The 11,616-nt window shown below is 44.3% G+C and overlaps 1 protein-coding gene across 1 annotated transcript in view; it reads left to right on the top strand.

The window, feature by feature from the left end:
• PLOD1 (procollagen-lysine,2-oxoglutarate 5-dioxygenase 1) overlaps nucleotides 1–11,420 on the top strand; it is a 19,400-nt gene extending 7,980 nt beyond the window's left edge. The window contains exons 5-19 of the mRNA XM_009289609.2: nucleotides 214–326; nucleotides 2,044–2,107; nucleotides 3,238–3,335; nucleotides 3,671–3,772; nucleotides 3,888–4,019; nucleotides 4,285–4,406; nucleotides 5,106–5,210; nucleotides 5,660–5,785; nucleotides 6,623–6,764; nucleotides 7,268–7,381; nucleotides 7,659–7,724; nucleotides 8,077–8,181; nucleotides 8,590–8,736; nucleotides 9,050–9,175; nucleotides 9,462–11,420. Of these exons, the coding sequence (XP_009287884.1) occupies nucleotides 214–326; nucleotides 2,044–2,107; nucleotides 3,238–3,335; nucleotides 3,671–3,772; nucleotides 3,888–4,019; nucleotides 4,285–4,406; nucleotides 5,106–5,210; nucleotides 5,660–5,785; nucleotides 6,623–6,764; nucleotides 7,268–7,381; nucleotides 7,659–7,724; nucleotides 8,077–8,181; nucleotides 8,590–8,736; nucleotides 9,050–9,175; nucleotides 9,462–9,617 (1,718 nt within the window). The 3' untranslated portion in view covers nucleotides 9,618–11,420. The remainder of the gene's footprint in view (nucleotides 1–213; nucleotides 327–2,043; nucleotides 2,108–3,237; nucleotides 3,336–3,670; nucleotides 3,773–3,887; nucleotides 4,020–4,284; nucleotides 4,407–5,105; nucleotides 5,211–5,659; nucleotides 5,786–6,622; nucleotides 6,765–7,267; nucleotides 7,382–7,658; nucleotides 7,725–8,076; nucleotides 8,182–8,589; nucleotides 8,737–9,049; nucleotides 9,176–9,461) is intronic.
• Nucleotides 11,421–11,616: the final 196 nt, after the last annotated feature.

Here is an 11,616-nt window from a genome sequence, read left to right as displayed (position 1 = left end):
GAAGCTGAAAAGGCCTTGACTAGTGTAAGCACTGCTCAGCAGCAACTAAAACATCGGTGTGTTATCAACATTGTTCTCATCCTAAATCCAAAACACAGCACTGTACCAGCTACTAGGAAGGAAATTAACTCTATCCCTGCCGAAACCAGGACAAGGAGTACTTCCCTTTTTGGTTGTATGGGTTGAAACACCTCTTCATACTTATTCCCACAGGCTTCATAGGTTATGCTCCAAACCTGAAGAAGCTTGTGGAGGAGTGGAAAGGACAGGACGATGACAGTGACCAGCTCTTCTACACGAATGTCTTCTTGGATCCAGAAAAAAGAGTAAGTGTAGCTAGATTTTGGGATTAGGAGGAGTTGTCTGAGAAGCATTGCTGTTAATCCTCTGTGCAGTATCCCTGTTGAGAGTAAAAGAAGTTAATCACATACATATTGACCTTTAATTACTGCTCTGGCATCCTTACATGAAAAAGTCCAGTAGTATGTCTAGTTACCCATTTTCCTTCTGAAAATTTGCATTTTAACCACTACCCTCTTGTTCTGTTATTAGCAGTTTTTATCTTTAAGCTTAAAATGTCAATGGGAAGATAGATGTCTTAAAACAAGTCTTACTGGAAACTCATACCAGTATCTGTACGTGCTGATGTTTAAAGCCATTGAGTGTGGCAGAACTAACCAGCCTCCTCCCAGGGCATGTGAAACCCAGACTTTAAGTGTGTATCCTCCCTGCAGAGTGCAGTGCTGACTTAGAGTATCCAACCTAGCACTAAAGTACATTGTAGGTAAAGGGGTGGATGAGGCCTGAGCAGATTTGAGATGATAAAAGGGACAAAGGTTCACAGCCTTGTAGCCACTGTTGTGCCACAGGACAGGGACCGTAGGCATCACAGTGGGTAGCCCTGCTGGAACAAAGAGGCTGCCAGTGCCTTCAGCAAACACCCCCAGATCCTGGCTGACAAAATCTGTGTCAGCCTATGTAGCATGCCACGTAATATCATACAGAAGCCTGGAATGGACCCTGGAAGCATCATTGCCATTCCAGCACCATGTGGTGCACTGGCCGAATCATCCAGCCCACAGGGTGATTCTGCTTCCGTTGTCCCTGCCCAGTTCTGCATTACGCAGTGCAGTCTGTCCCTGAGGGACACCACAAACACAGGGGAACTAAGAAGTCAAACTGTAACAGTAAAGTCAAGAGGAAGCATTAGAAATAGGAAACTGCTTTCAGACTGATTAGAGGAGTTGCACTTTTTTACCAGCAGAGCTGGTAAAAAATGCAGAACAGCTGCACTTTTTTCCTTCCCCAAATCTGAATATGGCCCATGATATTTTAACATGAACAGTTCCTTTAATGTTCTCATCTGCAGTTCTGGCCCTATGCCATGCAAAGGCTGAGTAATTCCACTGACTTGGCATTCAGACAGCGGATGTTAGCACCCTGCTGTCCTTTCCAGTAATCAATCTTAATAGATGCCTGGAGGGACACTGAACTTTGTTAAGTCGGAGCTGGATTTTAGTCTGACAAAAATCCAGCCAGAGTGTGACTTGCAGCAGGGCATAAAAACAAAGACTGCATGAGCTGGCCTTGCACCCTTACTGTGTTCTGGTTTGACACCGGTACCTGGGGCAACACTTGAGGTAATGCTCGCCCTGTGGATAGATGGCAAGAAACTGTCTTCACAGCAGATGTTTTTGTTATCTTGGCATTCCTGCATATTGCACATGGGTTTTATATGACTGTGCTGCAAGTGTACTTCATTAATATGCTGCGTATTATTATTGGCACACCCACAGCAGCTTTAAAATGTTTATTTGCATGGTTTTGCCTAATCTGTTTAAATTGTTTTAGAAAATGGCGAATTGTCCCAGATTCAAGTGAAAATGAGGATTAGCTGGGATTGTTTAAGGCTTCAGAGCTTGGAGAGTATGGAAATGATTATAGGAATGTGATAGATCTTCACTCAGCATAGGGTCTCTCGCATGTAAAGAATGGATGCCCACTTGTGTTCTAATTAAGGTTATTTATCTCATTCTTTTAAAGGAAAGTATCAACATCAGTCTAGACCAAAGAAGCCGGATCTTCCAAAACCTAAATGGAGCATTAGGTGAGATGGAAGAAGGAAGCTCATTTCTCCTTGGAATGCAACTGCATGCTGACACCAGAAATAAAGTTGTGTTGTGGCTGAAGGGATTAAATTTCAGAAATTCCTGTCCCTGCAGAATAAGCCTCAGTAAAAAGTCTCTGCCAGAGTTCTGGGATTTATTTGCAATTCCACTGTGACCAACTAAGTTCTCATTGCAATTCCCTCTTCACTTTGGGGAATGCAGGTCAGGTTTTCCATCTTACACCTCCTTGCCACTTTGATCTCCAAGCATGTCGGATTGCTTTAGCCTTGGGGATTGAAATTGGGAGGGACTTCAGTGCAAGTAATAACACATAACCCTGCCTAGGGTTTGCCTGTCTTTCCGCTTCAGAACTGTGTGTGGAATGCCACAGAAGGTGAGATGCAGCCAGTCACTGCCTGTGAGCACTCACTGACCATACCAGGCTTCTGACCTGACCTGCTGATTGATTGATTTTGCTGGTCCTGGCAAAAGTGATTCACTTACTCTCCTGACACTGCTGCCTAATGTTTTCAGTTTATAGTCTTGCACCACTCCATCTCTATTCCAGTCAGGTGAAAAATGATAACGGCAGTGTAGTTTTTGGCTCCTGTGCTCATTATAACAATGATAGACTGGAGCTTGGATCTGTACTAGTCTGTTTTCCAAAGGATTTTATGTGGTTGTATTGAGGAGACTGATCTCTGCCAGGAGGGTGGACTTTTGTTTGGGGTGAAAAAGAGAGACAGCCGGTGCATAGAATGCTTAGGTGAGAAGTGCCTGAGTCCTCCCTGGCCATCAATAGCTGTTCCTCACAGCACAATTTGTCAATGCCAGTGTTGAAAGACTGTTTCAGTGCGGCTTCTGCCAATTCCCAGTAGAAGGTGTATTTGTCAGCCCAGCAAGCTACACTCTGTCCAACTTCCCAGCCATCCTCCTGTTGCCTCACAGGATCATTCTGAATGCTTTTTCTCCTTTCTGGATATGGTCTGTAGCCCTTAAAGTACTTGTGCATGGTTATCCACGTCCATGCTTTCATCTTTCAGCAGTTGTTCAGTAGAAATGAGGCACTGTGCTGCTAATTATTAATAAAAGCGTTCCTCTGATAACATGATGGCAATGTCATTTCCAGATGAGGTAGTTCTGAAGTTTGAAAACTCACGAGTGAGAGCAAGAAACTTGTTATATGACACACTGCCTGTGGTGATTCATGGAAATGGACCCACCAAGGTAAGTGGGCATCCTGAGGGAAAGATTGGATATGTATTTGTTGCAAAGTGACACTTTAGGCTCAAGTGTGTCAGGTTACTGCCTTGCCATATACTAACTTTCCCTGTGTACATTTACATTTGAGAAACAATAAGTGGCCCAGGTCCATAGCAGCAAGATGGGTCTGCTTCAAAGATCAGCTTGTAATTAGATCCTCAGGCTGTCATGCTTTTTAGATTCTTTCATCTAAGAAGAAGGTAAATGAAGTTCTGATGAAACGTGATCTTACACTGGGGGCAGATGCAAAGAAACTCCCCTGCCCTGTAATGCGTAACATGGCAAATTGCCTTTTGTAGCTGCAGTTGAACTACCTGGGAAACTACATTCCTCAAATATGGACATTTGAGACTGGCTGCACTGTGTGTGATGAAGGTCTGCGAAGCCTCACAGGGTTTAAGGTAAGGCTGATGTCTATTCAAAGCTCTCAAGACAAGCCTTACAATTACAATGGGATCTTATGTTTCTGATGTGGTACCTGAGCCACCACTTCTCTCCTTTTCTCACTGAATGTAGGATGAGGCATTGCCAGTGATTCTGATTGGCATTTTCATCGAGCAGCCCACCCCATTCCTCTCCCAGTTTTTCTTGCGGCTTCGTAACCTTCATTACCCAAAGCAACGAATCCAGCTCTTCATTCACAACCATGTAAGTAAAGTTGGCCTGTGATGGTCTTAGCAAATGCAGGGAAAATGTATACCTCCTCCCGTATTGTAGGCACCTTTGCAACCTTTGACTAGACTTCCAGGCTCTGTAATCCCAGTACTTACCTGCAGTGGCTCCACCCAGCTGTAAAGATGTGGAAGTGGGAAGAACTGTTGCTCATCTGGTTTGGCATTTTCAAGAATACGAGGCTGAGCAGCCTGGGATGAGCACATCTCATCTGTTTTTCCTTGTTTTTCCTTTGGCATAGGAGGAACATCACTTGATGCAGGTGGACTCTTTTGTTAAAGAGCATGGCAAAGAATACCTTGCCGTCAAAGTGATTGGACCAGATGACAAGGTGGAGAATGCTGAGGCGCGTAACTTGGGCATGTAAGTGAAGAGGCCATACATGATGACTAGCAGAGTCAGCCTGTGTCCAAACTAAGGCAGTCCAGTTTTTCTGAGTATCATCACTATCAAGTGGATGCTTCTCTTCTTTCAGTCACCCTCTTCTTTCAGTTTTCCTGGCATTAACTCTCCATGCCCATTATATATTGGAAAAAAATCAGTCCCAATACCAGCTCCCTTTCTCCAATTTCAGAAGCCAAGTTCTCACTGGTCCTTTGCTCTGTTAGAAGGATAGCCCTGTACCTTCCACCCTCATCAAGCAGTCTAATTGCCCAGTCATAGATCACAAAGAATATGCACCTATATCTCTGAAGGGGAGGAGTGTAGTAGTAAAACTAAGAGCTAGTGGCAGAGTATCTTCCTGTCTGTGATCAGGAGGTGCGAGTTGGAGCTCAGGTCTGGATTTGGGCCAATCATAAATGGGAATCTCTTCAGTTTGTGCTGGGGAAACAGTTTGCTAAATGTTGATTTTGGCTGTGTCTCAGTGCGTGCTATTGGATACTGACTCTGATGTGCTCGTACTATGCTAGCCTTCTGAGTTGTTACATTAAACTGAACTTTTCTGAGCACCCAGAAGAAGACCTTTAGTCTACAAGGTGAGGGAATTCCTGGTGTTCTGTCCCTTGTCTTGGTCTGTTCTAGGAGGATTTTGATGTGACTTTTCTTGTTCTCTGGCTATAGGGATTTGTGCAGAAAGGATCCTGACTGTGACTATTACTTTAGCCTGGATGCTGAGATAGTTCTGAAGAACACAGAGACTCTAAGGATCCTGATTGAACAGAACAAGTGAGTTCTTTGGTCTGAGCAATCCTTACTGATCATCTTTCACATGAGGAATACAGTGAGCTCTTTTATCACCGAGATGTGTAAGGCACTAAGAGAACTGTGTCAGAGATGGAATGTTAGACAAACACCTCTTATTTGGTCTTTTTTTACTGTAGTTGTAATCCCTGGATTTTAGGCAGTGGATGTAAATTATCCCTAGTTTTGTCTTTATATAGTCGCAAGAACAAATTGGGTTCTAAGAGACCTGCTGCAGGGTGCAGTTAGACAGGAGATTGTGACCATATTTGCCCTTTCTTATGTGGAATTTTATTCCAACAGAGTTAACAGAAGCAGCAACTCTGTAGGTGAGGGAGAATCTAACTCTTCCGGTCCTGTGGTTTGTTAATCTTTTCCTTTTTTTCCTGTTGTAACATCCTGTCCTGCAATTCCTTTTTCTTTTGTGCTCACAGGCTGGTGATTGCCCCACTGGTAAGCCGTCATGAGAAGTTGTGGTCAAATTTCTGGGGAGCGCTGAGCCCTGATGGATACTATGCCCGCTCAGAAGATTATGTGGATATTGTTCAAAGGCGGAGGGTGTGAGTATGCAAAGAGTGTTTCTTACTGATATAATCCCTCAAATGTAAAGCTTGCTGCAGCACATTATCATCAAACCAGCTGATGACAAAGAACCAGAGAGCACAACTGTCTGTGTGTATAGAAAAGGAAAAGAAGTCTGTACTCCCATTTGGAAGCTGCTCTATGTTCTCCCCTGAGCAGAGACCATAACATACTTTGGGCAGATTTTCTTATGATCAGAGTAAGGGTTTAAGAGTCCTGACTCTGCTGAAATCACATCATCTTACTCATGTCATGTTTTCCCACCTGTGGATTATACTTAGCGTGATCCTTAAAATCCTGTAAAGTGCTGTTTAATCTTTATCAGATAGTCTTCATAAAATACCAGGTGATCCTTGAATGGAAGATTCACAAAATATAATTGTTGGTTCATTCATATTCTTGAGGGGCCCTCTTTTTTTTCTTTTTTTTTTTTTAGGCCATTATATGTGCAATAAATGCTGGAAACCAGCTTATGCACTTTTGGCTGGTTCAGTTTCTTTAAATCACTGGAAAAAAAAATGTTGATCTCTCTGGGAAGAGGTTCAAGCCATTAATTACGTCCCTAGCAAAAACACACAGTAGCAATTAATTGCTTTCACAGTGGACGAGCATTTGTGCAGCTTAAAAGCTCTGGGCAATGTAAGTGATTTTTCCTGGAATGACAATTCCTATTGGTATCGTTTCTCCCTACTGTTCTGAGTTGGCTCATTTAGGCAAGCCTGGCTGATACTGCAGTGCTGCTGCCATCCTGTCAAGTCCAGCAGTTTCTGTCTTAGTGCTATTTCAAGTCTTACTCTCCTACCCCTGTGTTTCAGCGGGCTTTGGAACGTTCCCTACATCAGCAGCGTTTACATGGTTAAAGCCAAGGCTCTGCGATCGGAGCTTGACCAGGGAGATCTCTTCCACAGTGGCAAGCTGGATGCTGACATGGCTTTCTGCCACAACGTTCGGAATCAGGTCAGTCAAGGAGAGAGAGGCTGGCAGGGGAGAACTGCATGCCAGAGTGGAGGTGACAAGATTAAGTAGTTTCAAGGCATTCAGCTTTGGCATTACTCAGTGCTGTGCAGGCTTGGAACAGTACGGGATTTCTATCTTGCTGTGAAACCACACAGAGCCAGGGACCACTAAATGTGGGTAACATTTTTGTTCTTGGGCCTATTCAGGGCTGTTCTAAATGGGGTTGACAGGGTAAGAAAGAAGAACCTAATCTCACAGCAGCTGCTCTGCTTCCAACCCTGGCTGACAAGAGGCACAGAATTACTGGCTCTGGCTATAACCTTTCAAAGTTCCTCGTATCCTGGGTGGAAATAAAAATGAAGGCCCACAGGAGAAAGAATGAGTAAATGAGCAGCTTGGGCAAAGCCATCATCACTGGGGAACTGTCCAGTGCTTGTATTTCACAGTAATACGGAAATGTGAGGCCTGGAAACAAAGCTTGATTGTTTCCCTCTGTCCTGCAGGGAGTCTTTATGTACCTGACAAATCGGCATCAATTTGGACACATACTGTCCCTGGAGAATTATCAGACAACTCACCTCCACAATGACCTCTGGCAAATATTCAGCAACCCTGAGGTGAGATAACCTGCATGCTCAGCAGGCTTAGCAATGTGGCACGTGAAAATTTGATGACTAGCTTCACCAATGAGGAAGGTCCAGGCTTCGTAATAACGATGTCTCTCGGGTAGGATGAGGAGCGTAGTCACAGAATTTAAAGAGAGGGTGTTTATATGATTCATAACATCTGGATCTTCAAAGCCTGTGAGATACTGCTGCATGAGTGCCTGACCTTTCACTGCCTCTTTAACCAGGCTGCACAGAAATGACTGGTTTGCTTATCTTTAAACTGCAGGACTGGAGAGAAAAGTACATCCATGAAAACTACACAGCAGCTCTGAAAGGGAAATTGGTAGAAATGGTAAGAAAACATCGCTCTTATCCATCAGAATGGGAGATTAGCATCAGGACAATGCTTGTATCATCACTATTGTCATTCTTGGGAATAAGCAGTTTAGCACGACCTCATAGTCTTTCAAATCCAGAGGAAACATGACCTTGAAAGTATTTTTAGAGCCAAATCATTCTAGAAGTACATCTCCAGCTCTCTTAAGTGGAAGTGGGGCACATAAATCAGAAGACACATTTCTATCTTCAATATTTTAGTTACTTTCCACTTAAACTGACTCAATCTACAGTCAGTTTAGTCTTATTCCTTTTGTCTCGAGCACCTGTCCTTGTTTCTGCTATTCTCACCTGTCTACTTTCTGCAGCCCTGCCCAGATGTTTACTGGTTCCCCATATTCACTGACACTGCCTGTGATGAGCTGGTGGAAGAAATGGAACATTATGGCCAGTGGTCCACAGGTGACAACACGGTAAGAAAAAGCAGGAGCTTTTTGATTTCTGGGTCACACCGTTGTCCATGCATATTTGGTGGCAGCAGTGCCTCCTGTAGGAAGGCATTAGAACCCACAGTTAAACCAGGAAACTGGAGGCAGTACTCTAATTTTGTTCCTGATGAACTCTGTGATTTTGCCCCTGTTCTTAAATGTGAATTAATTTTTCTGAGTCCTCTTTAGTGTCCTCTGAAGGTACAGTGTTCAGCCCTTCTGATGGTAATATTGTTTACCTTAGGTTTTAATTATTCTTTGAAAAGGCTTTTCGATCCTGGAAATTCTGATAAATAAACGTTGTATTTATTTGTAGTTACCAGAAACAAGCGCTTTTCATTCCTGAAGTCCAAGGTTCCCATCCTTACGGGTATTTTCATGATTCTGTTTCAGGACAGCAGAATACAAGGAGGATATGAGAACGTCCCAACTATTGACATACACATGAACCAAATTGGCTTTGAAAGAGAGTGGTATAAGTTTCTTCTGGACTATATTGCACCCATCACAGAGAAACTGTACCCAGGATACTATACCAAGGTATGTATACCTTAGCATCAAAACTCGTGGTCAGCTCAGCACCTTCTCCAGCTGCAACTTTGTGAAAAGACTGCTAGAATCCTCTAGCAATATGCATACTATTTCCCAGTATGGAGGAACTGACCCTGGAGTATGACATAAGTATATGCATCAGGAAATACGCAATTTCCCAATGACGTTCTCCTGCCTTATTGTTGCCTTTCTCTCTTAGCAGTGGGATGCAATTTAAATATTACACCCTGCTCTGCAAGCTCAGGAGCGATGGACGCTATAGCCCTGTAACAGATGTGCACTTTGTTCTTCTCTCCTGCAGACTCAGTTTGAGCTAGCCTTTGTAGTTCGCTACAAACCCGACGAGCAGCCCTCTTTAATGCCCCATCATGACGCTTCCACCTTTACCATTAACATTGCTTTGAACCGAGTTGGAATAGACTACGAGGTAAGCGTTTGCCAGTGTGTCAAGAATGCAGTACAGCCTCTTGAGCAGTCCAGGCAGCTGAAAACCCTTTCCTTATCCATATCTGGCTTCTTCACACTAAGGATTGCAATTAATGACTGGGCTAGGGTAGAAAGAAGATTTTTGAATGCATCGGAACACAGGAGATTCCCCAAGCACCTTCTCACATTTTCAGAAGGGCTGCCAGGAGAAGGCAGAGACCCTTTCCCTGAGGTGCTTTTGTGTCTCTGATGTGAAGCTGATGTGTCTCTTGTTTTGTTTCCATCAGGGAGGAGGCTGCCGGTTCCTGCGCTACAATTGCTCCATTCGAGCTCCACGGAAAGGGTGGACCCTTATGCATCCAGGCCGCCTGACCCACTATCATGAAGGTCTTCCAACCACCAAAGGAACCCGTTATATCGCAGTGTCCTTTCTTGACCCCTAGAGCCATGCTTCACAGGAAGCCTGGCCCTGCTCACTGCTGACTTTGAGTGGAAACAGGGAATGCTGCTGAGAGTTTCTAAGGCATTGATCAAAGCTATTTGGATATTGATTTTTAATGATATTTTAAGACTCCACTACTGGAAGATCTCCCTGTCTGATACTGCAGGTAATATCTAGGAATATTGCTGTAGAATTTGGAAGGAGATTTTGTGCCTTCATTTTTGATTCTGCTCCTCATCCACTGTTTCTTGGAAATGCGATTTACTTGAACCTTCACTGATTGGTTGGCTTTACAAAAATGCTTTCTTGGACTGGAAATCCAGCTTTTTGGAGGCAAGTCACAAGCTCTCTCTCCAAGTAGCTGGAAGCCCATTTTCATCCACAACGTATACGGGACTGGACATTAGACAATAATTCCTGGATACTATTCCAAATATAAACCAGTCGGGGAGCTGACTCCAGGAGTCATAACTGTTAAATGTCATACCAGATGAAACTCAGTAATAAGAGCCTGAAGATCATCTGATTCCTTACCTCTTTGCAGTCCTTGGAAGCATATCACAAAGTTCAAAGCAGCAGCAGTGGCAATATAGGTGCTTCTGATTAGCTAAAGGAAGGTCTGCTAATGATACTTTACCTCTGGGATTAGACTGAAGAGATAAAAGATAACCTCCCTGTCTTCTATTACTGCAGCTAAAAGGAGCATGCCTACCCAGACAAATTCAGACCATGTTGGTATGCACAGATAAAATCTAAGAAAGGGAAGGCTGAGAATGCCTAGATCAGTCAGGAGGGCTTCACTGCTGAATTGTCTCTGTTCTATCCCACGTTAAGATTGTCAAAAGCTCTAATCAATCTCTGGGTAACAACCCAGAGGTCCCAGTGGTCTTTGATGGCCTCATTCCAGTTCTCAGAGATTGTTTTGATAATTTTCTTTGCATCTAATTTGAATGGGCCATCAAAGAGCTGTTCTCTGGTACTTAGAGGAAATCATTAGTCAGCGTTTCTATTATTTGCGATTCCAAACCAAAACACTCCACTGCAGACACTTCTCCAGTGGGGTCGAGGCTGATAGAAATGAGTGGTTGGAAAGTGCTGAGAGATTGTGGTGAACTGGTGGGTATAAAAATCTGTCTAGCTAGACCCATGGTTAGAGAGGGAAGGGGGAGAAACCTTTTCTGCCGTTGCCTGTGAGACACCTGCTCTGCTTATCAGACACCGTTACGCTCTGGGTCTGCAAGACTATCATGTTTCACAAGCAGTAAATTCACATCATGATTGTCCTTAGGAAAAAAAATCCTCTTCTGAGTTCCCTGTGTCTCCAGCTTCTACTGTCTAATTGTCAGGTGTAGAGCCCCTTCATCTAGGACGGGTTGCATTAATGCAGGCGGAATAGCTTTAGACGTGTGAATTCTGGCAGGGAACTTTATACAATTTGAATGGACCTGAGGAAGGTGACGTAGACCTTTTTCCAGTGCTTTCCGTGCGCTTTTTAGGTCTATTTCAAGGCCACACACTCACACGTGCCCAAGGGAGAAAAATCCAGGCAGGGACAATCAGTTTGACAAGTAAAACAATAATAAATCTTGTTAGGTGAAATCCAGAACCATCTGTTACCAAATGAAGGGACTTCGTAGGCCAATCGTTGAGATGTCGAAAAGGTGTATGTATTTATTCAGCAGGTTTTTTTTCACTTTGTTGTGTCTTTCCTCTGCTCAGTACAGTGATTGGAATTAATTAGGAGCCTGTCACACGGGATGTACCGTTTCAGCCAGGGGAACTCGCATTAAACCCTTACCCCACGGTGTCGCCGTCAGTGGGTTTCATTCCTGCGGTGGGTGCCGGAGGCCGCCGCCGCCTCCTGTGAGGCCTTGCGGGGCGGTGCCCTCAGCCTACCGCTCCCGTGGTGCCCCGGGAAAGGGCCCGCCCGTCGCGCGGCGATGACACGCGCCGCTTTGCGCCTCCCGGGTGACGGTGCCGCGGGGGTCACATGGCGGACC

This window comes from Aptenodytes forsteri, unplaced genomic scaffold (genome assembly GCF_000699145.1).
Source record: "Aptenodytes forsteri isolate BGI_AS27 unplaced genomic scaffold, ASM69914v1 Scaffold61, whole genome shotgun sequence".
Taxonomy (NCBI): domain Eukaryota; kingdom Metazoa; phylum Chordata; class Aves; order Sphenisciformes; family Spheniscidae; genus Aptenodytes; species Aptenodytes forsteri.
The sequence above is the reverse complement of the archived record's forward strand: the minus strand, read 5'-3'. Positions and strand labels throughout refer to the sequence as shown.